This window comes from Emys orbicularis, chromosome 1 (assembly GCF_028017835.1).
Source record: "Emys orbicularis isolate rEmyOrb1 chromosome 1, rEmyOrb1.hap1, whole genome shotgun sequence".
Lineage (NCBI taxonomy): Eukaryota > Metazoa > Chordata > Testudines > Emydidae > Emys > Emys orbicularis.
The window spans coordinates 49474477-49500759 of NC_088683.1; the positions used below are offsets into that span (position 1 = coordinate 49474477).

Genomic DNA, 26283 nt, shown 5'->3' on the forward strand with positions numbered 1-26283 from the left:
TGGCTAAAGATATGGTTATCTCCTCAGAAGGGAAGTTCTAGCCTAAGGACTTCCCAGATAGAAAAATGGATGCCACTCTCAAAAAAAGACTGTGAGGCCTCCTCAGCTTCCTCAGGGCATCACTAGCAGCTTTTTTTTTTTTTTTTTTTGAGAGCATCTCTCTACTGGGTGGAAAACTCAGAGCTCTCAAAGGTAGAGAGCACTCTCACTTTGGCTCTATTTTAAAAAAAATTACCTTGGAAGCAACTTTCATTGCTGACACCTCAATGGATGCAATTAGATTCTCAGGCAAACACATGGCCTCCAGCTCAGTGAGCAGGTGCCACCTACGGCTCTGGAAGATGGATAGCCACTCAAAGTGGGTGCTGTGCTTTGCCAAATTCACAGGAGCCCTGCTTTTCAGAGAGAAGCTATACAAGTTAGTGGTAGACAATGCCGCAAAATCTTAACAGTTCCTTCCAACAGTACACCATGTCTTTAAAAGAGAATGCGGACTGGCCTTCAGACAAAGGTGTTCTTTTCGGCCTTTGGCCTTGCGGAATACAAGTGAAGAGACAGCAGATTCTCCAGAAGAATGCCGTGGAACCAAGGCTTGGGAGGAAAGCCCCAAGGAAACCCTGCCTCTCCCAAAGTCCCCGTCCATTTGTGACAGAGACTGCATAGGTCTCCCCTTGAAGCTGAAGACTGGGAGCAGGATTTCCCATTTCCTGGAGGAATGGGTTGCTTCGACCCCAGACCAGTGGGTCAGGGATACTCACTTGAATTATGGGCTCCACCCTGTCCATTTCTCATCCAGTCCCCTGTCACGCTGTCTGGTAGGCTCACCACTGAGAGTGCCAATCTGAGATCAGACTGTCAGAAAATAGGGCAGACCCACCAAGTTGGTGGTATATTCTATAATGAGATTTTACAAAGCCAATAACAAACATGCACTCCTGGATTAATATATTAGTCTTGCCGTGGAGTCACAGACAGTCCACTTATGCTCTCTCAGGACCCTCTTTACCTCCCAGACAAACTAGACTTTGTGTTGAAAGGTTATTAAAACCCCAAATCACCTGACATTAGGTTACTCCCAACCCCAAGGAGTCGGTCACTTACTCCAAGTCAATGGATACTCTGGATCTCACACCAAAAACAATGCTGAAAAGTAAATTTCTCTAGTAAACTAATTAAAGGTTTATTAGCTAAGAAAAAGAAGTGAGTTAAGAGGTTAAAGCAGGTAAAGTACATTAACAGGTGAGTCCAAATTTGTAAACCCAAAGTGATAGCTCAGGCTACGTCCTCACTACGGGGGGGGGGGAGGGGAGTCGATTTAAGATCCGCAAATTCAGCTACGCAAATAGCTGATAGACGTATCGGAGCCGACTTACGCTGCTGTGAGGACGGCGGCAAATCGACCTCTGCGGCTCCCCCGTCGACGGCACTTACTCCTACCTCCGCTGGTGGAGTAGAAGCGTCGATTCGGGGATCGATTGTCGCATCCCGATGAGACGCGATAATTCGATCCCCGAGAGATCGATTTCTACCCGCCGATTCAGGCGGGTAGTGTAGACCTGCCCAAAGATGTAGCAATCTGCTAGTTTCCCATAAATCTCTCAGGGTTGCCCAAAATGATTTTGGGGATTTCTGTCTTTGCATCTGGAACGCGCTCTGTAAGTGTCCATGGCAGCTCAGAAATACAGGATTGATCCAGGGGGGAGGGATAGCTCAGTGGTTTGAGCATTGGCCTGCTAAACCCAGGGTTGTGAGTTCAATCTTTGAGGGGGCCATTTAGGGAAGGGATGGGATGGGATGGGATGGGATGGGATGGGGGGGGGGGGACCAAAACCCTGTCAGAAGACTGTACTTGGTCCTGTTAGTGAAGGCAGGGGACTGGACTTGATGACCTTTCAAGGTCCCTTCCAGTTCTATGAGATAGGTATATCTCCATATATATATATATATATATAAAATAATCTCCCTGGATTCAATATTATAGCATCTTCCACGGAAGGCAGTTAGGCCAGTGTTTTCATTCACAGTGGGGCTCTTCCTTTGTTGGCTAAATGAAAACTGAGCTTGTGAGCTTTCAGTGTCGAACATAACAATCCATGCTTTGAAGTTAGCAATCTTTTACATTTTCCAGGCTCCAGTCTCATGTGATGGGCAGATGTAATGTAAATACAATGTGATAGCCAAAAACAATCCTTCATTAGTTTTCATTAAGTTTTACACATTAAATAATTTTTCCTCCTAATACTAACACACCTTTGATCTAGGATTATCTCACTGAAGGGTGTACATAATGTAATTACATGTAATGTGATAGCAGACAACAGAATACAGATAAGTGAAAACAGTACAATCAACATTTTTGATTTATTCTAACAAGTGAATTGGCTTGAACACACTAAGACCTTTTAGCATTTCTTTGATATTCACACACAAGTGAATTGCCCTGTTGCTGTAGCCTGAGCTGGCAATCTGTTAGACAGCATCACACCCCCATCTTGAACAACTCTGTAAAACTCTAATCCAGAATGAGATTTTTCACCTCCTAGATATGGGAGTAATAGAGAGAGTTCCCTCAGAAGAAAGATTCTCAAGGTGCTACTCCATCTTTATCATTCAGAAGTGTACGGAAGGAGTCTGAGCCAATCCAGATCTCAAAAGGCTCAACAAGTGGATGAAGGAAATGTAGTTCCAGATAGAGACTCTAACTGCTACAGTGTCATCCCTGTCCCCAGGGGAATCTTCTGACTTCAGTGGATCTGACAGATGCACATATCCACATCCCAATAAGACTGGGCCATTGCACGTTCCTAAGGTTTGCCAATGGCAGGTAGCAGTCTCAATATCGGACACTCCCATTCAGCTTGTCATTGGCCCCCCTGGATCTTTACAGAGATGGTGGTGGAAATCTTAGGCAGACTCACATCACCTATACACCTTCCCGGACAACATCTTAATCAGAACTCTGTCCCCAGCAACAGCACACAGAACTACAATCCTCAACCTTGAATCTCCTGCAGGAGTATGGCTTTATTGTAACATCAAAAAAGCCTAGAGAAGAACCACATCCTGATTGTCAGACAACATGATCCCAGTCACATAAGTGAACAACCAAGGGGGCAGCAAGAAGCCCAGCACTACAGGCTGAAGCACTGGAAATCATGCAGTGGGTGGAGAGTTGTCTCCTCTCCCTCAGGGCAACTCACATAAAGGGGGAGACCTGAACCAAAAGGCAGACTAACTCAGCAGGCACAAGGTGAACAGCTGCAAGTGGTGCCTGAATCAGGAGATCTTCTAGTTAATCATCCAATTGTTTGGCCTTTCCTTAACCATTTAAGAAGCACATAAATGTGTAGAAATCAAAGTAATTCCCCAGGGAAGTGAACCCCAGATCTATGGAAACAGATGTCCTATCACACAGGTAGCCACAGGGCCCCCTCTATGTATTTCTGCCCTTCCCATTATTAGGGAAGGTGATCCAGAAAAAAAATGAGAATGGGACAGTAATATTGGTAACCCCTGGTTTTGGGACCTGATAGAGCTGAAATTGGGACCACCACTAAGCTCCCCAAAAGACCAGAAATCCTTTCCCAAGGCCCTCTACTTCATCTGGACCCAAAGTGGCTGCACCTAACAGCCTGGCTATTGAAAGGGAAGCACTTATATTGGTGGGTATGTCCTCCAGAGTCACCAGAACACTTCTTTCTTCTAGAAGAGTATCAACCTTGAAAACATGCTTCTTTAATTGGACCAAGTTTTGCGACTGGTGCCAGGAACATGAAGCAAATTCTGTAATTCCTCTATCTGAATTTTCTCCAAGAAGTCTTCAATAAAGGTCTCCAACCCAGCATCATTGTGCATCGTGTCTGCCCTTAGTAAAATGATGTTCACAGGATCTGCAGGTTCCCTGGCAGGAACACCTAGGTAGCCAGATTCCTTAGGGCAGTCCAGATGGCCAAACCAGTGATTAGATCTCCTTTTCCCAAGTGATTGCCACTTTTATTGAGACCACTGACAAACCATCCCTTTGAACCACTGACATCAGTATCCGCATTTTATTTGTCCATCAAAACTTGATTTCTGATAGTCATCACATCCACCAAGTGAGTGTCAGAGCTGGCAGCACTCTCCATGCAGGAACCTCATTACGAGTTTCATAAGGACAAGGTGGTGCTCAGAGTTCCGGAATTGTTTATCCCGAAGGTGAACTCTCCTTTCCACACTTCCCAAGAAGTGGTTCTAGCTTTATTCTGTCCAAATCCACAGCATCCCATCGAGGAGAAGTGGTACATCTTAGATGTCAGAAAGACTCTGAAAATGTACTTCAAATGTACAGAATCCAGGAGGAGATCAGGGGGCCCATTTGTATCCTGCTATCTGAAATACCAATGACTCAGAGCTTCCAGGTCCTCTCTTGCTAGTTGGATTAGACCAGGGGTAGGCAATTTATGGCACGTGTGCCGAAGGCGGAACGCGAGCTGATTTTCAGTGACACTCACACTGCCCGGGTCCTGGCCACCGGTCCAGGGGGCTCTGCATTTTAATTTAATTTTAAATGAAGCTTCTTAAACATTTTAAAAACCTTATTTACTTTACATACAACAATAGTGTAGTTATATATTATAGACTTATAGAAAGAGACCTTCTAAAAACGTTAAAATGTATTATTGGCATGCAAAACCTTAAATTAAATATAAATGAAGACTCGGCACACCACTTCTGAAAGGTTGCCGACCCTTGGATTAGACTATGTATTGCGAAAGGCATCGGAGATTCTGGTTTCAGAAGAGGTATGGGCACACTCCACACAATCCTTGGAGACCTTGTGGGCAGAAAAAGCTAATGCATCTTCAGTAGAAAGTGTAAGGTGGCCACCTGGTCAAGTGCTACCATCTTTATCAAGCGCTACAAGGTGGACTTCCCATCCACTGCAGAAGCTTCCTTTGGCAGGAATGTGCTACAGGCGATGGCCTGGAAATGATTTTGTCCTTTGAGCAAATATTATTGGTAGGAGGGATACCGTTTTCCCTTTTTCTGCCCTTTTCTTAACCCTCCGGACCTCTGTTCATTGCTCGCTACTTCCCAGATGTCAAGAAATGTGGGAGATGCTGGGCTGCAGAATGGAAAATTTATTATTATTAATTTCCTTTCTTCTAACAGTGTTTCTCACATTTCTACCCAACATGGATGGCTCATAAGTCCAGGGTCAGAGATTAAGTGGAGTCATTACAATAGGACTGTCTTCCTTTGTCTACTGTACATAGTTATTTCATTATCTCTGTAAGATTTGTTAATGTTATATAGGTTTTACAGTTTGGGAATAACTCATTTGGAAGAAAGCAGGAGCTGAGAGAGCATGGCTACACCATGCAGCTCCAAACTCTGATCTGTCTTCATGAGCTGCAGAAAGTGGAGAGCAGCCCAGATGTCATCAAGAATTGTGGGAGATGCTGCTAATAGAAAGAAAGAAAGGAATTTCATTAAGAAATTTTCTGTTCTTCCAAAAGACCTTTGCAATGAAGAGCATACAGTGACTTCAAACGATTTCCAAACAAAAATCAAGGAACTCACAAGACGCATGCTCATTTCCATTGTTCATAAACATTGATTTCCATTGCATCTACTTAATCCCTCTTCTTTCATTTGTACTTTGTTTAAATGGTGAGCTCCTTGTGTTAGAGACCTTGTCTTCATACCCATTTGAAAAGCACCTAGCATATTGATTATGCTACACAAATAATAAATAATAGGTTTGCATCTGTGATATGTTCTTCATTAGCAATGCTGTACAGGTATATTCCATGCCCCGAGGGCATTTCATATTAATATATTAGGTGTGTGCACACGCCACATGCACCGCTGCCGGAGGTTTGTCCCTTAGCAGTATCCATAGGGGACCGGCTCTGGCACCCTCTGGAGTGGTGCCCGCATGGCGTGGTATAAGGGGCACCGCCGGCTCCCTCCACCCTCAGTTCTTTTTTACCGCCAGTGATGGTGCTGGAACATCTGCTACTTAGGATAGCATTGTTTTATTCTCTGTTCTTGCGAACTTTGAAAACCTGTAATATAGTTAAGTATCAGAGGGGTAGCCGTGTTAGTCTGGATCTGTAAAAAGCAACAGAGGGTCCTGTGGCACCTTTAAGACTAACAGATGTATTGGAGCATAAGCTTTCGTGGGTGAATACCCACTTCGTCAGACGCGAAGTAATAATATAGTTGTACATGTTTAGTAGCTGAATTAATTACCCTTAGTAGTAGTTCTCGAACTCTTCGTTAGTCCCGAATGGGACTCAGCTCGGGGACGGGGCATGTGATCGTTTAAGCACCATCTCCATGTGGCGAGCTTCCTGGCTGCTCCTCTCGGGCTTGTCCACCAAGGCTCAGCAGTTGATTCAGGACCTTCCCTTCGATGTCCAGGCCCTATTTGCAGAACAGACTGATACCAAGCTGCACGGTTGAAAGGACCCCCATACCACCCTGAAAACACCAGGATTGTACATCACAGGCCCAGCACATAAGTGATTCAAACTGCAACAGCCTCAGGGACAAGGGAGCCAGTCTTAGTAGGACCTGCCTCACAAGAAGGCCAATGGCTACAAGTGCCGCCCAAGCCACCCTCCTCCACCCCCTGCTCAGTTGGGCTCCACCCGGAATAAGCAAGGGGCCAAGTGACCGTTTTGAGGGTGCGCCTGAGGGCAACCTACCAGTCTATTCCCCGGATCCATCTTCTCTGTTTTTTTCCAACCGCCTTTTCTTTTTCCTCCCTGCATGGACCGTGATAACCTCAGACTGCTGGGCCCTGAACACAGTGGCGCAGGGCTACACCTTTTAGTTTCTTTTCTACCTCCCTTCCCCGTCGCTCTTCAGGGATCCTTCTCATGAGACTCTCCTCGCGCAGGAGGTCCAAGGATTGCTGCAGATATGGGCGGTGGAGGAAGTTCCTTTAGAGTACAGGAACAGGGGATTTTATTCCCAATCCTTTTTAATCCCAAAGGCAGTCTACGTCCCATTCTGGACCTGCGAGACCTCAACAAGTACCTAAAGAAACTGAAGTTCTGCATGGTCTCCCTGACCTCTATCATCCCCTCCCTGGATCCGGGAGACTGGTATGCCACCCTCGACTTAAAGGACACATTTCATCTATCCGTACCTCGACAACTGGCTGGTCAAGGGCAGCTCCAGGTCTCAGGTCCAAAGGGGATGCAAGCCACTTGCCTCTCCCTGGGCCTACTGGTGAACAACAAAAAGTCCACGTTAGTTCCAGTATAAATGATAGAATTCATCGAAGCTGTGCTCGACTCAACCTGCACGAGAGCGTTCCTACCGCTTGAAAGGTTTCAGGCCTTGACAGACCTAATCGTGAAGGTGTCCGCGTTTCCCCTGACTACAGCCAGGGTCTGCCTGCGTCTGCTGGGCCACATGGCAGCTTGCACATACGTTGTTCACCATGCCAGGCTCCTCATGCGGCCCCTGCAGCAATAGCTGACGACGGTCCTATTCTAGTCCGGGGATCACCTGGAAAAAATTGTGACCATTCCCCCAGCAGTACTCACTTCGTTGTGATGGTGGACCGGTCGCAAGAAGGTCCTTGAGGGAGTTCTGTTCGACAGCCCCCCTCACTCCATCGAGTTGGTGTCAGACGCCCCGGACCTTGGCTGAGGTGTGCACCTCGGAGCTCTTCAGATCCAGGATATGTGGTCCCCAGAGGAGATGGCACTCCACATAAATGTCAAAGAACTCAGAGCGGTCCGATTGGTGTGTGGTGTCTTCCTACCTCACCTTTCAGGCAAGATGGTGAGAGTCCTGATGAACAACACAGCCTTGATGTTGTTCATTAACAGGCAAGGGGGAGCGCAGTCATCGGCTCTCTGCCAGGAGGCTCTCCGGCTCTGGAACTTCTGCATCGACCATGAGATCCACTTGGAGGCTTGTAACCTCCCTGGTGTCAAGAGCACGCTAGCGGATCACCTCAGCAGGGCCTTCTCCTCTCACCACGAGTGGTCGCTCTATTGCGATGTAGCCTACATGGTCTTCCAGAGGTGGGGAACTCCTCAAGTGGACTTGTTCGCCACGAGGCAAAACAGAAAATGTCATCTGTTTTGCTCTCAGCAAGGTCTGGGCAAGGACTCCCTCTCCAACGCCTTCCTCCTGTCGTGGTCAGGGGGCCTGATGTACGTGTTCCCTCCGATCCCACTCATCGCCAAGGTCCTGGCAAAGATCATGCTAACTTGTGCCCTGTCTCTCTTGATCGCCCCGGCGTGGCCTCGCCAGCTCTGGTTCGGCACATTCATGAACCTGTCAGCGGCCCTTCCCTGTCCCCTGCCCAACTAACTGGACCTGCTGTAACAGGATCATGGTCGGCTCTTACATCCCAACCTTGTGTCCCTCCACCTCTCAGCATGGATGCTGCGTGGCTGAACCCGGAAGAGCGGACCTGTTCAGAGGAGGTCCAACAGGTCCTCCTGCAAAGTAGGAAGCCCTCAACTAGACTGACTTACCTGGCCAAGTGGACGAGGTTTTCCTGCTGGGCGTCCGAGCGTGGCATCTCTCCCTCGCGTTCTTCCATAGAGGCTGTCCTAGATTACCTACTTCATTTGAGAAACCAGGGCCTGGCACACTCTTCCATTAGAGTGCATCTCGCGGTCATCTCCGCTTTTCGCCCGCCAATCCAAGGACAGACGGTGTTTTCCCATGACATGACTGTCAGATTCTTTAAAGGGCACGAGAGACTTTTTCCCTAAGTATGGACTCCTGTTCCACAGTGGGATCTTAACTTGGTCCTCTCTAGGCTCACAGGCCCGCCCTTTGAGCCGCTGGGTTCCTGCTTCCTTTTCCACCTGTCATGGAAGGTCGCATTCCTGGTGGCGGTGACATCAGCGAGATGAGTCTCTGAAATTAAAGCCTTGACCTCGGAACCACCGGACATGGTCTTCTACAAAGACAGGGTTCAGCTGCGGTCCCACCCGGCCCTCCTGCCGAAGATGGTGTCTACCTTCCATATCCTGATGTTCTGTCCTAAACCGCACAAGACCAGTGAGGAGAGGCATCTTCATGTGTTGGACGTCTGAAGGGCCTTGGCTTTTTACTTGGAATGTACCAAGCCTTTCCGTAAATCAACTCAGCTCTTCATCGCTACAGCGGATAGGATGAAGGGCCTTCTGGTGTCCTCACAGAGGATTTCCAATTGGTTTAACCTCGTGTTAGACCTGGCGGGGGTTCCACTGCTGCCAATTGTCAGAGCCCACTCAACTAGAGCACAAGCATCTTCAGCGGCCTTCCTGGCACACATACCTATCCAGGATATCTGTAGAGCCACAACGTGGTTCTCTGTCCACACGTTCATGGCCCATTATGCCATCACTCAGAAGTCCAGGGACAACACTGCGTTCAGCAGAGCTGTGTTGCAATCTACACATCCGTGAACTCCTACCCACCTCCATGGGTACTGCTTTGGAGTCACCTAATATGGAATGGACATGAGCAAGCACTCGAAGAAGAAAAGACAGTTACCTTTTCCGTAACTGGTGTTCTTCGAGATGTGTTGCTCATGTCCATTCCACAACTCGCCCTCCTTCCCCACTGTCAGAGTTTCCGGCAAGAAGGAACTGAGGGTGGGGGGAGCCAGTGGCACCCCTTATACCGTGCCATGTGGGCACCACTCCAGAGGGCGCCAGAGCCAGTCCCCATCGGATATTGCTAAGGGAAAAACTTCTGGCATGGTGCATGTAGCGAGCACACACACCTACTATGGAATGGACATGAGCAACACATCTCAAAGAACACCAGTTACGGAAAAGGTCGCTGTCTTTTAATGCTGGTATTTTGTTTGTTTTTGTTTAGTGCAGTACATATGGTAAGGTATAGGTTATATTACTGTGAAGTGGGATGCCTGAGCTTTCTGATGGGATGAAGTGAATGTTTGGCTGAAAAGTATGAGACATTGAACTGAATTAATCAAGCCGTTGGTTCATGAAAAACTATGTAACTCATTATTTCTTTCAAACTGGCCCTAACTTGTTCTCTGGACATCAAAAAACCTGACAGTCAAAAATGTTGACATTTTCCCACTAGTACTTTATAATTTCCATGCACCTTTTTAGGATTCACAGGACTGTTCTGATTTGCCTTTGTGGGGGACAGGGGGAGCAAAGTATGCAGGGGAGTAGTATTATAGTTAAAAGATATTTTTTAAAACTCCAGCATGTACTGTATGGACAACACTTAAAATAACCTTTTCTCTTTTCAAAAGGACATTTTCCCTTCAATCCCTTATTTTCTGTCACATAAAAAATAAATTGTAAGCATGGAAATTAAGTCATTAAATTCATTTTTACTAGCTACCAATTGATTGATGAATTATTTATTGAAATGTAATATGCAGGTGATTATTAGCAACTTTAAAGAGGAAACAAAATTAAAATAAGTTGGTTCATATCAACCATTATTAAAGAAACCAACCCTATTCCATACTGAGCAGCAGCTTTATTTGTATAAAAAAAATATCATTTTTCATTACACAAGTTATTTGGTGTAGAAAACTGATGAGAAAGCAAATCTGGGTAAATTAGCTTTTGGACGTCATTGTTTTCATAGCGATAGAGCCAGTTTAAACATAATTAAAACCCAAGTAAAAAAATACCTCCAGAGCCCTCTGCTGGTAAATTAGGTAAACAATGTGTGCTTTAGATCTCAGCTGTTTGCAGGAGTCTGACAATTACCCAGTAGTTTAACTGTGCTCCCTTGACAGTTAATTACACATGAGCACTAAGCTAATATCATTTTACAAAGTGAAGGCCCACAAGTAATTTTGATTTGAAATGGGTTTTAGTTCTCCAGAACATTATACAGTGCGTTTGTGAGTTTCAACTAGAGATAAAGCTGTAGCTTTGTCATTCAGTTAAAAAAAATTAAAACATGTTGAAGTAAAATCATCATAGAGAACTGGAAATATTTTTTTTAAATGTGTGCATTATAATAGTATGGATCAGGGGTCAGCAACCTTCAGCACGCAGCCCATCAGGGTAATCCGCTGGCAACTCCTAGTGGCTGCTGTTCGCCGTTCCCGGCCATTGGTTATATAAAAGTAGCAAGATGGTTATACAGTGAAAAAAATTCCTGTGTTTAAATAAGAGATACTGATGAATTTAGATAATAGGTAGTAAACCCAAAGCAGCTACCTTTAAATATGAATGTGGGATATTTGGTTTACTTTTCACACTTGTAGAGCAGGTATCTCTTTGCCTCTTCAGCATGCTTTTTATAATCCAAGAGGTCAAATTAAATCAGTTTAGGCAGACAGGTTCTAAATATTATGACACTGGGTTCCTATATTGTTAGTATAAATTATATATTTAGAGTTTGAGGAGTAGTTTTTGCCTCAACTTAAAATAAATGTGGCAAAAACTTAAATGTTGATGGTTTTTATAGAATAATTTGGGTTTGAAGGGTTCTCTTGTAAGTTCTGCCCACTCTGTCATTGGATTTGATTGTTAACTGTAACCTGTCCCTATTGTCTGGGTTTGTCAAATTCAACCATTGATGGGACAAAAGAATGTTTTTGCATAGCTTTATAAATTAAGAACAATCCCATGTTATTTCTATGTAAAAACCTCTCTTTAAAAGCTGCAACACACCAATACTGCACATGTAGAACACTGTATTATAAGGTGCATAAGTTTCATAGACTATCAGTGTTGGAAGGGACCTCAGGAGGTCATCTAGTCCAACCCCCTGCTCAAAGCAGGACCAATCCCCAGACAGATTTTTGCCCCAGATCCCTAAATGGCCCCCTCAAGGATTGAACTCTCAACCCTGGGTTTAGCAGGCCAATGCTCAAACCACTGAGCTATTCCTCCTCCCCATGATTGCGAAGTGGAAAATTCCACATATACCTAACCCCTTGGGTTTTGGTTGTTTTGTTTGGATTAAAAATATCCAGGTCTGTGAATATTCATGTAAAGTTTACTTTGTTTATGTGTAGGTTGAACAATACCGTAATGTCATCTTTCATGGTCCAGAAGGAAGTTTGCAAGACTACATAGCACATCAGATAGCGCTCTGTATGAAGGTATTAAACAAGCATACAAAATAAATAATTCTAGAAAGAGCATGTAAAGCTTCCCTAAACCTGTGAATTTTCAACACAGAAAAAGCAAATGGCTGCCGGATTCACCTGTGAAATTGTTAAAGTTGAAGTGGATGCTGATTTCTCCAAGGAGCAGCTTGCAGAATTATTCATCAATAATGGTAAGATTATTTCAGCAGATCTATTTTGATCAGTAGAAGGCTACTTCTAAAGATGCTTTCGGAAGAAACATTAAAGCACGCTGTATAGCCTATGGCATATTTTTAATAGAGTTCTGAAAATCTCACAAATTCTGGAGAAGGAAACAAGGCTCTCAAGTGAGCTAGTGCTAAAGATGGCAGTCCAGAAATGAGCTTTGTGTAAACTTTATGTCTTTTACATTAATGGATTCTTAATATTTTTTCTCCTGTCCCCTTTCATGTTTCCTTATGTTAGTGAACATTTCACTTGATTTCCAAGGTTCAGAAATGTTGAACCAGAAATATAAGAACATTGCTACTTTATCATGCCTGCTGGCTGAATACAGCACTTTATTCTCCAGAGCTATCAGCATCTTCGCGAGCAATGAAAACTAGTTTTAAAAAATTCTATAAAGTAGTTGAAAAAACAGCATTGGAGTTATTATTTTCTGGAAAAAACAAGGAAATTATGTAGAGAGAGATCCAATAAACTGGATTAAAGAAAAAAACAAATACTGATTATCCTAAATGGAATATTAGCTACAGTTATTCTACTTATCCAGTTCTTAAGTTTTGAACTTATTTGTATTTTTACTGTCTACTGGAATTTTTCACAACAGCTATTAGAAGAATGCCATTTTTCAACTTCAGTTTATTAAAACAATAGGCTTCAGACTGTGTAAGATCAATGAATGTCTCCAATTCCGGGAGACCTGGATAAATGTAGTGAGCCATTTCTATAGGATCACTTTTAGTCCTTTTTAAATCAGTGGTTTTTTTGTTTGTTTGTTCTACATAGCCTTTTTTGAAAACCCAGATTTTTGTGATACTTCATTATTTATTGCTCAAATATTATCTTTTTCTGATTGGTAGGTGGTGTGTTAAATATTGTTAATCGTATTGTCCAGTTTTCCATGGTATTACATTTAACAGCATACAAGCACATCTGTATTTGGAATACTAGAATAGTATTATGTTAACACAACGTTATTTCACCTTAAGAGAGCTTTTGCTGCATACATCTTCTTTAATCTGTCCAGTACTTAATAAATACTTCTCTTCACTGTGGCTAAAAGTTTCAAATGTCAGTGAGAGTAATGGATTTTCAGCACCTCTGAAAATCAGGCCTGTTCTTTAGATATTTTAAATGTGGATTTAAGTGCCTAACTGTAGGCATCAATCCATGTGTATTTTGTCTTATTGCTACAGAACAAAGTTAAATTCCTGTTGCTAGTGTAATGTGAACCACTTTTAAAAACAATGATAAACAGTTATACAAGGATTGAAATATCCCACAACAGATATTTTGGAGCAGCATACTTATTCTTGAAATGGTTCTGGTCAGCATGCCTTAACTATAATTTTGGGATGACCAGTGAAGAAGAATAAAAAAGAGAGATGGCTAAGTAATGAAAGCTGATAAGGAAGGCAGGATGGACTAACACCACACTTGGTAAAAACAATTGGGAGGAAAAACTAAGGAAGGGAGAGCATAGAAGAGGAACTGAATGTGGGGAAAAGGGTGATAGAGCAGACACATAATGGGATTCTGCTCTGCCTTGTAAGGTTTCTTGTTTTGTTTTGTTTTTATTTGTAAAAAAGAGAGAAACAGTGAGAAAAAGAAAATGGAATAGACAAAAAAATTGGGGGAGAATGAAGGAATGGTAAAGAAAAGAGAGAATACATTTAGCATTTAGGCTAGTTAAATGTGTTTTATTTTTCCCAGGTCATCATATTTCTGTGGATAGAATCCTATAGCCTTCCTAGTTTGATGAGAAGGCAGGTGTTGGTACAATATTATTGGTGAGACTGGGGCAAACTGCTGGTTGCTACTGACTAACTTTAACAGGATAGGGTTCTAAAATAAATAAAATTGACATGAAACAGGTAACTTTTTTTTCTATTTTTTTTTCTGATTTAAGTGCTAGCATAACACTGCATTTTAATGGGCTTTTTTATATTTATATTGACAGAGCTGTGATGATTTACACAAGCTGGGAATCTGGCCCATTATCACTTTATTTAAAAAAATAAAACAAGTAATAGCTGAGGATGGGTTCTTGAGATTCCTATTGGGATGAGAAATTTTGGGAACTCATACAGACAAGCATAAGCAGAATTCTTAAGCAGGGTCTTTGTTTTAAAATACACAGTTTTTTTGTGATTTATCATTTGTGCTTCATTCTCTGGTAGTCAAAAAAGCGAATAGAATGCTGGGAATCATTAAGAAAGGGATCGATAGTAAAACAGAAAATATATTGCCTCTATATAAATTCGTGGTACGCCCACATCTTGAATACTCCATGCAGATGTGGTTGCCCCATCTCAAAAAAGATATATTGGAATTGGAAAAGGTTCAGAAAAGGGCAACAAAAATGATTAGGGGTACGGAACATCTGCCATATGAGCAGAGATGAATAAGACTGGGACTTTTCACCTTGGAAAAGACACGACTAAGGGGGGATATGATAGAGGTCTATAAAATCATGACTGGTGTGGAGAAAGTAAATAAGGAAGTGTTATTACTCCTTCTCATAACACAAGAACTAGGGGTCACCAAATGAAATTAATAGGCAGCAGGTTTAAAACAAACAAACAGAAGTATTTTTTCACACAATGGACAGTCAACCTGTGGAACTCCTTGCCAGAGGATGTTGTAAGGCCAAGACTATAACAGGGTTCAAAAAAGAACTAGATAAATTTATGGAGGATAGGTCTATCAGTGTCTATTAGCCAGGATGGGCAGGGATGGTGTCCCTAGCCTCTGTTTGCCAGAAGCTGGGAATGGATCACTTGATGATAACCTGTTATGTTCATTCCCTTTAGGGCACCTGGCATTGGCCACTGTCAGAAGACAGGATACTTGGCTAGATGAACCTTAGGTCTGACCCAGTATGGCTGTTCTTATCTTCTATGTTTTTATGCTCATACCTAATTGAGATTTTGTCATGAATGCAGCTCTTCACTTTTTGTACAGGATTTGAGTGTGGGATCATGCTGTTATGTATGAACTTATTCCCAATAACTCATGTGAATAATTATACATAAAGGTAAGAACCAGTGCCTTAATTGCTATGGCCACAGTGTCAGATAATTTCTGAGCAGCATCACAGCTCTTATCAAAACTGGTAAACATAGATGCGAGGAAGGTAAATTTTTAATAAATTGATATAATTTATAAATTTTGTCCTCATAGAAAATACATTATTATCATTGTACAAAGGGATAGTTGGTTTAACATTATGCAGTAAAATACATAGGATATTTTTATATAATGTCTTTCATATAAATAGTCAGTGGCACTGGAACACTTTTAATAGTGGGGGTGCTGAAAGCCAGCCACCTTGCCCCTGTCCATCCCCCACTCCGAGCTGGGGCCAGGAGTAGGGCTGTGTCTCCAGGACGTGGGGGACACGGACAGAGGTAAGGGGGACGAGGCTGGGGCCACAGCTGGGGGCGAGCATGGGTCCAGGAGCAGAGCCTCAGGATGCAGGGCTGGCAGCCAGGATCCTGGGAGCAGGGCCGGCAACCAGGACCCTGCGTGTGTGTGTGGGGGGGGGGAGGGGCGGTGGAGAGGGGGGGATAGAAGCAGAGCCCCACATAAAACCTGGGGGTGCTGCAGCACCCCCCACACCGCTAGTTCCCACATCTATGTAAATAGTATCCAAAAGCATTTTGCAAAGTCACTACAAATAATACATTAGAGTTTAACACACAAAGAGAAGTGATGGTGAATTGGAGATGCTATCTCACAGTGCAGCAACTGCAAAGAAAGATGAGACTTGTGCCAATCGTAACCAGATTGCATGGAGAGGCAGAGGAGGCTGGAGTAAGTGGGTTGGGGATTAGAGAGATACTTGACCTGTGCTATTGGGTGGAGTGAGTTTATGGAGTTTTAAAACAAGGGGACAATTTTGATCTAATGCTTGATATTATTGGGGAGCCAGTGGAATTGTTTGAAGATGGGGATGATGTAGTTATGGATAGAAACGTTCCACACATGCTGCACCCTGGAGAGCTAGGACTCAGAAAGGCTATAAAGAAAGAAGTTGTAGTGAGAAGAGATTAAGGCATGGGGATTTGAACAGAGGTGGAATCAATGCAATATCTTAAGTGGCTAATGTTGTGAAGGTTATAAACAAGTACATTTGAAAACATGGAATTTATCAGAGGAGAAACATTTCAAGTTATGATTGTTGTTACGGTTAAGTCACATACACTGTCCTCATGCTCAGTGTTCCCTCTAATTTTTCCCACTCATTTGCAGAATATATTTTGTTATGTGCACCAGTATGGATGTGATGTGTGACACATCACCTCCATATTGGTGCGCATAACAAAATTAATGTGGCAGGGTGGGGCCAAGGTGTTCGGAGTGTGGAAGGGGACTCAGGGCTGGGGCAGGGGGTTGGGGTGTGTGCTCTGGGGTGGGGACGGGGATGAGGGGCTCAGGGCTGGGGCAGAGGGTTAAGGTGCAGGGGGTGAGAGCTCCAGCTGGGGGTGGGGGCTCTAGAGTGGGGCTGGGGATGAGGGGTTTGGGGTGCAGTGGGGCTCCCTGGAGCTACTGCGGGGAGAGAGGGCTCCCCTCCAGCTCTCTCCCTGCAGCAGCACCTGGGCTGCGGGGGAGAGGTGCCTGTCTCCCAGCCGCAGCAGGTCCGGGGCTGGGCTGGGTCGGAGCCGGGGAAGAGGGAGGGGCACCATGGCAGGTCTAGGGCTTGGGGAGAGGCACCTTTCCCCGCCTGAGCCCTGAGCACCTGCGCGGCACCAAATAGGTAGCTGTGCAGCTGCACAGCTTAGAGGGAACTTAGCTCACAGGAAGGATCATCCCAACTTTAGTAAAGGCAGGTTAGGAAAGTGGAAGATAGTTAAAAATGCATAGCCAAAAGACTAGCCATGTGGCACGTACTAGGGGTCTGTAAAGAACAGACATGCCTTTAGAGCCCTAAGAGCCCTAGTGTCCTGCATTAGCAGCTGTTTAAGAGATGAAGTACAAAGTTAAGGGATAAATGGTTAATTTTTGACATGGAAATAGGTTAATAGTAGAAAGTTCCAAGGACCTGTACTAGGACTGATTTGACTTTACTAGTTTACTAAATTTACTAATGATGTGAAAAGAAGAAAAAGAACAAACCGTGAAGTAGCAAAATTGTGCTTGACACAATTATTTAGGTTAGACAAGACTAAAGATTGTGAGAAACCTCAAAATGGCCTAACAAAGTTAGGTCAATAGGTAACACAATGGCAGCTGAAATTCAATCTTAGAAAATTTGTTGTTTTATTGTTTTATATTTATATTGCAGTGGCACACAGATTCCTCAACCAGAGTATGGTACCATTCTGCTAGGTACCTGTGTATATATACACATCTCTGCCCTGAAGAATTTATGGTCTAAGAAAACAAATGGCAAACCAAGATTAGGCAAGATGGAGGGTTGAATATAATCACATGTATACAATTTTTATATACATTTGCAATTTTTTGGACATTATAGATAAAGAGGCAACTATCCCCAACTATGCCTCAACCTAGCTATCATTAATTGGCTGGTTTCCTATAGGCAACACATAAGAGGTGGGTCTTGAGGAGGAATTAGAATGCGGAGAGGGTAGTGTCCCCATGAATCAGTTCAGGGAAGGCAAGCTAACACAATGGGGGGAAAAGGGTGTCTTATGCATCCGAAGAAGTGGGCTGTAGCCCATGAAAGCTTATGCTCTAATAAATTTGTTAGTCTCTAAGGTGCCACAAGTACTCCTGTTCTTTTTGCGGATACAGACTAACACGGCTGCTACTCTGAAACTTATGAATCTGGAATGACCATTACATCACTGCCTTGTATACTGGTGTAGGCTTTACGGTGTGCCAGAATGAGTAGGCATAAGCACATTCCCAAAGATCTTGGCTCGCCATCTTTTCTTCTCTACCTCTGAAGCAGGGATCATTGTATTAGGATACTGAAGTCTGTAGTAAATGTGAAGATGAAATGGTGTCCATTTTAGGATTCTTTCTTTAGATAATAATTTCAAAAACCATTCTTTTCTTACTATGTAGTATGATTTTTTTCCCTGCTGTTTGGTATTTCCCTTTTGTTTTTGAACACTAAATGTTGCATAATCCATTCAATTTGTACTATTTTTCCCATAATTTTAAAAGGCAAAAATAAAAAAAAGTTTCTCAAGCAGCATGTTAATGCTAAATGTAATATTTGTAACTAAAAAGAGATTTGCACAAGCATATATTAATGGGTTCTTTTTGTTACAGCTTGTCTGGTCCCAGTGAAACAGCTTTCTGTGAGCAAGAAAACCATTGTGATTTTAGAGAATCTGGAAAAAGCTTCATTATTTGATTTACTGGGAGACTTTCTGACACCTCTTGAGAATCGTGGTGAAAATCCCTGCACTTTTCAAAAAGGTATTAAAAACAAAGTTGGGTAGAGAAATATTTTATTATAATGATACCGTTTTAATATAATAGATAATGTGTGGAGAGTTTATTTAGAGGATTAAGATTCTATAGTTTTGTTGGTTTTATATATAGTTTCAAACTATCTGTTCTCAACTGCATGTGAGAAATATTAGTTATTTTTTATTTGTAATTTAATTGCATTTATTAGAAACAAATATAATGCTGCTTGCTTTTAACAATCACTTATGTAGATTGTAGGAAAGCTTTGATTATTGCAATAAAATGTCTTTTGGTTCATTTTTAGCAAACGGTGTGCCTGATGCATATTACTTTCATGAGAACTGCTTTCTAATGGGGACAATTGCAAAGTCTCGTCTCCAAGGCTCTGACTTGTTGGTTCAGCAACATTTCCGCTGGGTTCAACTAAGGTGGGATGGGGAACCAATCCATGGCTTGCTTCAAAGGTTTTTAAGAAGGAAAGTTATAAATAAGGTAAGAAACACTGAAATTGGCTTCAGTATTTTTTTCAGAAAAAAGTGTGCAGTGCTATTGTCTCATTAGAGTTGGTATGGCAACACCCATTTTTTCATGTTCTCTGTATGTGTGTGTGTATATATATATATACATCTTCCTACTGTATTTTCCACTGCATGCATCCGATGAAGTGGGTTTTAGCCCACGAAAGCTTATGCTCAAATAAATTTGTTAGTCTTGAAGATGCCACAAGTACTCCTCGTTCTTTTTGCTGATACAAACTAACACGGCTACCACTCTGAAACGTGTTTAGAAAAAGTGATCCTTTAGTTTAAAAAACTTGTGAGCATACAATATCATAACTATTCCACACCAAAAACTACACTAATATAACAATGTTACAGAACATTAAAAGCAAACAAAATCAGTTTGAAGGATAAATGTACCATGTCTATAATATACTTTGTTAGTTAATTTGCGTGACCTCACTTGATTGGCATAAAGACACAGGTCTGCCACAGACAGTAGTAAGGATAGTTACTGTCTGTTTGCAAATATATACATGAAAAAGGTCTCTTTGAAGGTGTTTATAATCCTGTAACTGTACATGGCAATAGAATATGAAGCAAAAATAAAAGCCTGGTCCCAAAGAGTCTACTATCTAAAGATGTAAGCGGGTGTGATACAGTTAAGTGTCCTGTGTATCTCTGCTAGGCTTAACAGAACAAAAGGATTTTCAGAAGCAATTTGGAGAAAAGGGAGGGCTTAGCATACATTGCAAAAAAAGTTAACATCATTATGAGGTGTATTGTCAGGAGTGTTGTAAGCAAGACACAAGAAGTAATTCTTCCGCTCTACTCCATGCTAATTAGGCCTCAACTGGAGGATTGTGTCTTGGTACTACATTTCAGGAAAGATGTGGACAAATTCGAGAAAGTCCAGAGAAGAGCAACACAAATTATTAAAGGTGTAGAAATCCTGACCTATGAGGGAAGGTAGAAAAAAAAATGGGATTGTTTAGTCTGGAGAAAAGAAGACTGAGAGGGGACATAACGGTTTTCAAGTACATAAAAGGTTACAAGGAGGAGGGAGAATAATTGTTCTCCTTAACCTCTGAGGATAGGACAAGAATCAATGGGGCTTAAATTGCAACAAGAGCTGTTTAGATTGGACATTAGGAAAAACTTCCTAACTGTCAGGGTTGTTAAACACTGGAATAAATTTCCTAGGGAGGTTGTGACATCTGCATCATTGGAGATTTTTAAGAGCAGGTTAGACAAAAACTTGCCAGAGATGGTCTAGATCAGCATTTCTCAAACTGGGGTCCACATACTCCTGGGGGTCCCAGAGGGTACTCCAGGGGGTCCGCGGGTCCCACTGATCAAGTCCTTCCCCTCCCTCAACTACTCCCCCTCTCTCTATCTCCCGGAGGCTACTGAAGACAAGCAGGGAGATTTTAGGTGCTAAATGTCTAGCGGTGCAGCGGGGCTAAGGCAGGGCTCCCTACCTGCCCTAGCTCTGCACCACTCCCGGAAGCAGCCGGCACGTCAGGGGCGCAGGGGATCTCCGCACGCTGCCCCCGCCCTGAGCGCCCACTCCACAGCTCCCATTGGCTGGGAACTGTGGCCGCCTGAGGTAAGCACCTCCCAGCCGGAGCCCACACCCCCACCCCCTCCTGCCCACCAACCTCCAACCCTGCACCTTGCACTCCCTTCTGCACCCCAACCCCCTACCCCAGCCCCCTCCTGCACCCAAACTCCCTCCCAGAGCCTGCACCCCACATCCCCTCCTGCACCCCAACCCCCTGCCGCAGCCTGGTGAAAGTGAGTGAGGGTGGGGGAGAGCGAGCGATGGAAGCAGGGGGGATGGTGTGAGCGGGGGGGCAGGAAGAGGTGGGGCAGGGGTGGGACCCTTGGAGGGTGGGGGCTGAGCAGGGGGGGCTTGGGAATTCCCCCAAAATTTTAAATCAAAATGGGGGTCCTCAAGTTGTCATTTTCGAGTCCTAAGAATCTATGATTCTATAAATTGGAAGTTTGTTCTGAGCTGAAAGGCAGTATGCAATAAGATGTACACGAGTAGGAAAAGGAGACAAGAGGAGGAGAAAAAAATTGAGTATTAAGAAGCAGGTGGGAATAAGGGCAAAGATAGGCAGGAGCAGAGTTGTGGAATTCTTTGAAAGCTATTTGGTAACAGATAATACTAATAAGTTGGCAGCCATTGCAGAGTTGAGAAATATGGGGGGTTTGGATGGGAGCTTGGTCAGAATATCTGCAAAGGAAGATAATCTTGGCAGCAGTATTTTGGATAGCTTGAAGAAGAACAGGTTGCCATAGGAGTAGAAAAGATGACCTAACTGATAGGGAATTCAGAGGACCTATTGTTCAATTCCTGGTTCAGCTACAGGCTTCCTGAATGATCTTGGTTAAATCACCAGTCTTACCCATGTGCCTGATTTCCCTTTATCTGTTGAATGGGAATAATACCTCCCTCCCTCAGAGAGGTGTTTTGAAGATAAAATCTATTAATGATTTTGAGGTTCTGAGATGTTGTGGTGATGAGGATTAGTTAAGTTCCTAGACAAACAGACAATACTTATATAACTTTTTAAATTAGACAAATCATTCTGATGCTAAAAGTGGTGCATGTGGGAAGCCCTACTTGCTAAATCCACTTGTGCTTAAAATTGACAGAGAAGCCTTAAATAGTTTCACTACCCATTGTGAATTTCCTCAAATTACTTATTTCAAAAGGCTAATTCCTTTCAAATACTTTTTTCTGTGTGAATTGTTGTTTATTTTTACAGTGCAACGGAACTCTTCAAATTTATTTTAATAAGTGAATTTCTGTGATTTTTTTGGTCTGTGGATTAAAATTTAGTAGTGTATTTTAGTAGTATCTGCCATTGATGATGAAGATTATATTTTTACAGAGAGTAAAGACAAGGAGTAAAAGGTAAAAGGCTCTTAAATCCTATTTTCAAGAGTGACTTAAGCTCCTAAAGGCCAGATTTTTAAAGGCATCTGTCTGCATCTTTGGGCTGGTCCACACTAACCCCCCACTTCGAACTAAGATACGCAACTTCAGCTATGTTATTCACGTAGCTGAAGTTGAACTATCTTAGTTCGAACTTACCGCGGGTCCACACGCGGCAGGCAGGCTCCCCCGTCGACTCCGCGTATTCCTCTCGCGGAGCAGGAGTACCGGCGTCGACGGCGAGCACTTCCGGGATCGATCCGGGATCGATTTATCGCGTCTAGACAAGACGCGATAAATCGATCCCAGAAGATCGATTGCTTACCGCCGGATCCGGAAGTAAGTATAGACGTACCCTTTAGGTGCAGGAATACCTTTAAAAGTCTGGCCCAAAGTGTCTCAATAAATTTTGAAAATGGGACGTAGGTTCCTAAACCACATCGTGGTTAGTGTTAAACCCTCTTTCATAAAACAACCTTTAGGATTGGATACCTGTTAGTTGGCTTGGCTGCAGGTTTCCAGATTATACCTGGAGAAATCTCTAGGACTGGTCTTACACTGGAGATAACTTGTTTGGGAGCAGGAGGAGGCCATAGTACAGAGAGTGAAGGAGAGAGAGGCCATACTGCATTCCTTTGGTTCTGTGTCTTGCTCCTTTAGTCCCTCCTTTGGAGAAGGGAAGGGTCTTTCTGAGACAACTTTCACCTCAACGGTTGGCTTCAAGGGAGCTCAGTACTACTCAGCACAGAACTCTTAGCCTCAACAATATCACCAAGGGTTCTAATCCCTTTTTCAGCAAGCAACAAAACCTGAAGAGTTTAGCTGGCCTGTGACTACCAGTAGCCTGACAGCATCTACTTCTAAAAGGCTCCCCATCTGCTTCTGACTTCTGATGCCACTGGTCATCAGGGGATCTGGTCACTGGTCATCTCCTTGGCAGCTTGGCTCCTGACATAGCAGTGATCTTTAGTGCACGGATGGTGCATATGAGAGTTGGGTGTGCACTACTCATTTTGTGTGAAGAATGCAGTTTGTGAGATTCAGGCCATTGTTACTTGTCCCTAGCTTTAAAAGTATAGAATCATAAATTAATGCTGTATGACCGTGTGCATAACTGTTAATGAAAACAAATTGGTAATATGCTTTTCTGTTTCTGACAATCTGAATTTTTTCTAATATTCTGTTTTAGAAAATGAGTTCAAATCAAGCATCTGGTACAGATCTGTTCAAATCAATGTGAGTTTTGTCACTATCTTCAATGGGTCAGCATTTCACCCAATATCTTTACAGGAATTTGCAAATATTTGCTGCAAATATAGTTTTGGATCACAGAGTTGTCTAGTAGTTAGATTTAGAAGAAAAGATTCTTTCTCACGAAAATAATTCCTTTTTATCTACTGCCTCAAAACAAAAAGTATGTCTTGGTTGAAATATCTATTTTGGGTCTTTAGGATTCCATGCTCTATCGCCATCCTTTCTGCATGAAATGCTCTCGATTTTCAATAAAAGTATCCCTAGAGCATGAACAAAATGGATCTTCAGGGTAAATACACTGCAAGAAAGAATAGTTGCAGTACATTGGGAAACAAAGCAACAGAATTAAATTAATTTTAATAGTAGCAAACTGTCATAAATATAAATATATTTATAGTATGTCACTTTGTGGAACTGTCACTTTTGAGTCCTCCTAAATAATAATTTGATAAAATAACATAACTTTTTAAAGATGTTTTTTCCGTATTGTTGTTCCCAACTTCTGTTTCTATTTGTACATAAATATGTTAAACTATTTGTACGGAAAACAAAATTGATTTCAGTTAGTCTTCAGATTGACTAACACACTTAAGTTTAAAAACTTAAGGTAGATATAAGGTAGATAAGGGGAACAATTTTGACTTTTCAATGAGAAATTGAAAAATAAAATGTTTTAGCAAAAAAAAAAAAAAAATTTCAATTTGGAAATGCTGCCGTGATACTTCATTGCTCTCAATTTCTTCTAGAGATTGAGCTCCTTGGTTGGACTACATCTCTCATGATGCTCTGTGATCTCTCTTCATGCTGAGGAAACCATTTGCATCCTCAGTCTCTGGCTATGGTATATCATGGGAGATGTAGTCTAGCAGGGGTGCCAGCCCATCAAAGAGAATGGGGACATAGGGAAACCAAACTACAACTCCCATGAGGCACCACAGCATGATATTCTAATTGAAATATTTTGTGTTTCTTCTTTAAGTGTCCTATGCATATTCCCATTCATGAGATACTCCAACCGGTGTAGCTGAACGGTAGAACCCTAGTTAGCAGCAGCTATTGGAATGGTTACATACCTCCCTCGCCTCTCCCATCAGTGAATGTTGAACGTTCCAGGGCAAGGGTACAAAAGGGACATGGCGCTCCAGCCACCTCAGTTCCTTCCAACTATGACCAGCTGAACAGATCAGGAAATGCTCCAGGGAGCTTATGGCCCTCTACCTTGTTAGCTAGTTAATTATTTTATAGCTAGAATTAGTAGTTTGTTAAATAGTATTAGTTTAAGTTAGTTGTAAATCTTTGGTTTTGAGATGGCGGAACCAAAGGCTAGAAAGCCTGGTTTTAAAAGTTGTGTGTCATGTCTGGCAGTGTTTCTAGCACCTGACACATGTACCAGATGCCTGGCATGTTTGGATGAGGGACACTCAACTTCAGAATGCTCAGTTTGCTCAACATTTATAATGTGAGCAATAAAAGGAGACAAAACAGACTTCAAGCAATTTTATTACAAGAAGCACTGTCAGCAAAACCACCCAGAACTGAGTGAGTGAGTACAGGGTTCAAACAAGTCTCAGTGACCAGCATCAGCTCTAGGCAAGTCTGCAGGAAAGAAGAACAAGTCCTCCACCTTGGTACCAAGTATTAAAGGATCCATAAGTGGGAAGGCTCCAAAGAGGAAAACTACTGTGGTGTTAGTCTCTGTTTCCAGAGCCAATCCACTACAAAAGGACACAACTGTTGAGGCAAACATGAGCATTTAGTCCTCATTGGTGTCAGCCTCTTTGCAAAGAGCTAGTCCACATGAGAAAGACCCATCTGGTACAGATTCTCATGGTAGAATAAGGAGACATTCTTCTTCTGATCCAGTCATGTTGATCCAAATGAGGCAGTTCTGAAAGCAAGAGCTATGGAACCAATGAGGCAGGGAAAAGATAAGTCAATACCCTTTTTCTCTGGGTACTGGGTCTCTTAGCATCAGTCACCTCAGTGACCCCATATGCTTATCTTTGGATGTGAAACCTGCAATACTGGCTAGCAAGAAATTACAAACCAAGCTTAAACAATGTGAATTGCAAATTTATAACTTCACAGCAGGTGTTAACAGCACTGATGTGGATGGACATGTGCTCTAAATGTAATGATGAGTATACCTTTCAATCTCCCTCTACCATCAGCAGTACTTACCTCTGATGCATCTACACTGTGATGGGGGCTATTAGTCATAACTGTGTGGTCACCAAATAAAAAGAATACATATCTGTATCTTAGAACTGAGAGCAGTCAGGTTAGCTCTAATGTCATTTCTGCCTCAGATTGAACACAGGATATTTCAGGTTGTGACAGATAATGTAACAGCATTAAATTATCTAAACAAAGAAGGTGAGACTTATTCCCTCCATGACCATTTTTCTTTGGCTAGACATACTCCAAGGTTGGCAATTCTCATAGTTGTATTTGGTGTAAAGGTATTTGTGAAACTGACCTCTCTCTTTGGAAAAATTGGACTGAGACTATCCACTAACTGTCATTATTTTCCAGTCACTAATAACCTAACTTACATTTGATCTAACAATTTAAAAATGAGAGGCTGCCTAGAAATGAAAGTAGATGACCATCTGCTGAACCATCAAGACTCCCCTTAAACACACTTCTCTAGCTCAGTTGTGATTTTTTTTAAATATAAATTTTTTTGGTCAAAAAGTTATGGCCACCGTTTGTTAAAGTTGTGCTTTGGGGTGCAGGTGGATGGGAGGTGGGGCGTTGTGTAGGACTAAACTCGTGTTTTGTAACTGACTAGATGTCAAGTTGGCAGTAGGGTCCTTCACCCTACAACAGGGGCTGGATAACACCTCCACCCATTCCTCCAGGCCCCAGGAAGAGTGAGGCGGGAGGGCAATCCCCTGCGCCTTAGAGCCAGCCCCAGC

At 42.8% G+C, this 26283-nt stretch overlaps 1 protein-coding gene across 1 annotated transcript in view; it reads left to right on the forward strand.

Annotated features, from left to right (window-relative positions):
- CTTNBP2 (cortactin binding protein 2) overlaps positions 1-26283 on the forward strand; it is a 178873-nt gene that overhangs the window by 126056 nt on the left and 26534 nt on the right. The window contains exons 12-15 of the mRNA XM_065423243.1: positions 11975-12061; positions 12141-12240; positions 18518-18667; positions 18966-19153. Of these exons, the coding sequence (XP_065279315.1) occupies positions 11975-12061; positions 12141-12240; positions 18518-18667; positions 18966-19153 (525 nt within the window). The remainder of the gene's footprint in view (positions 1-11974; positions 12062-12140; positions 12241-18517; positions 18668-18965; positions 19154-26283) is intronic.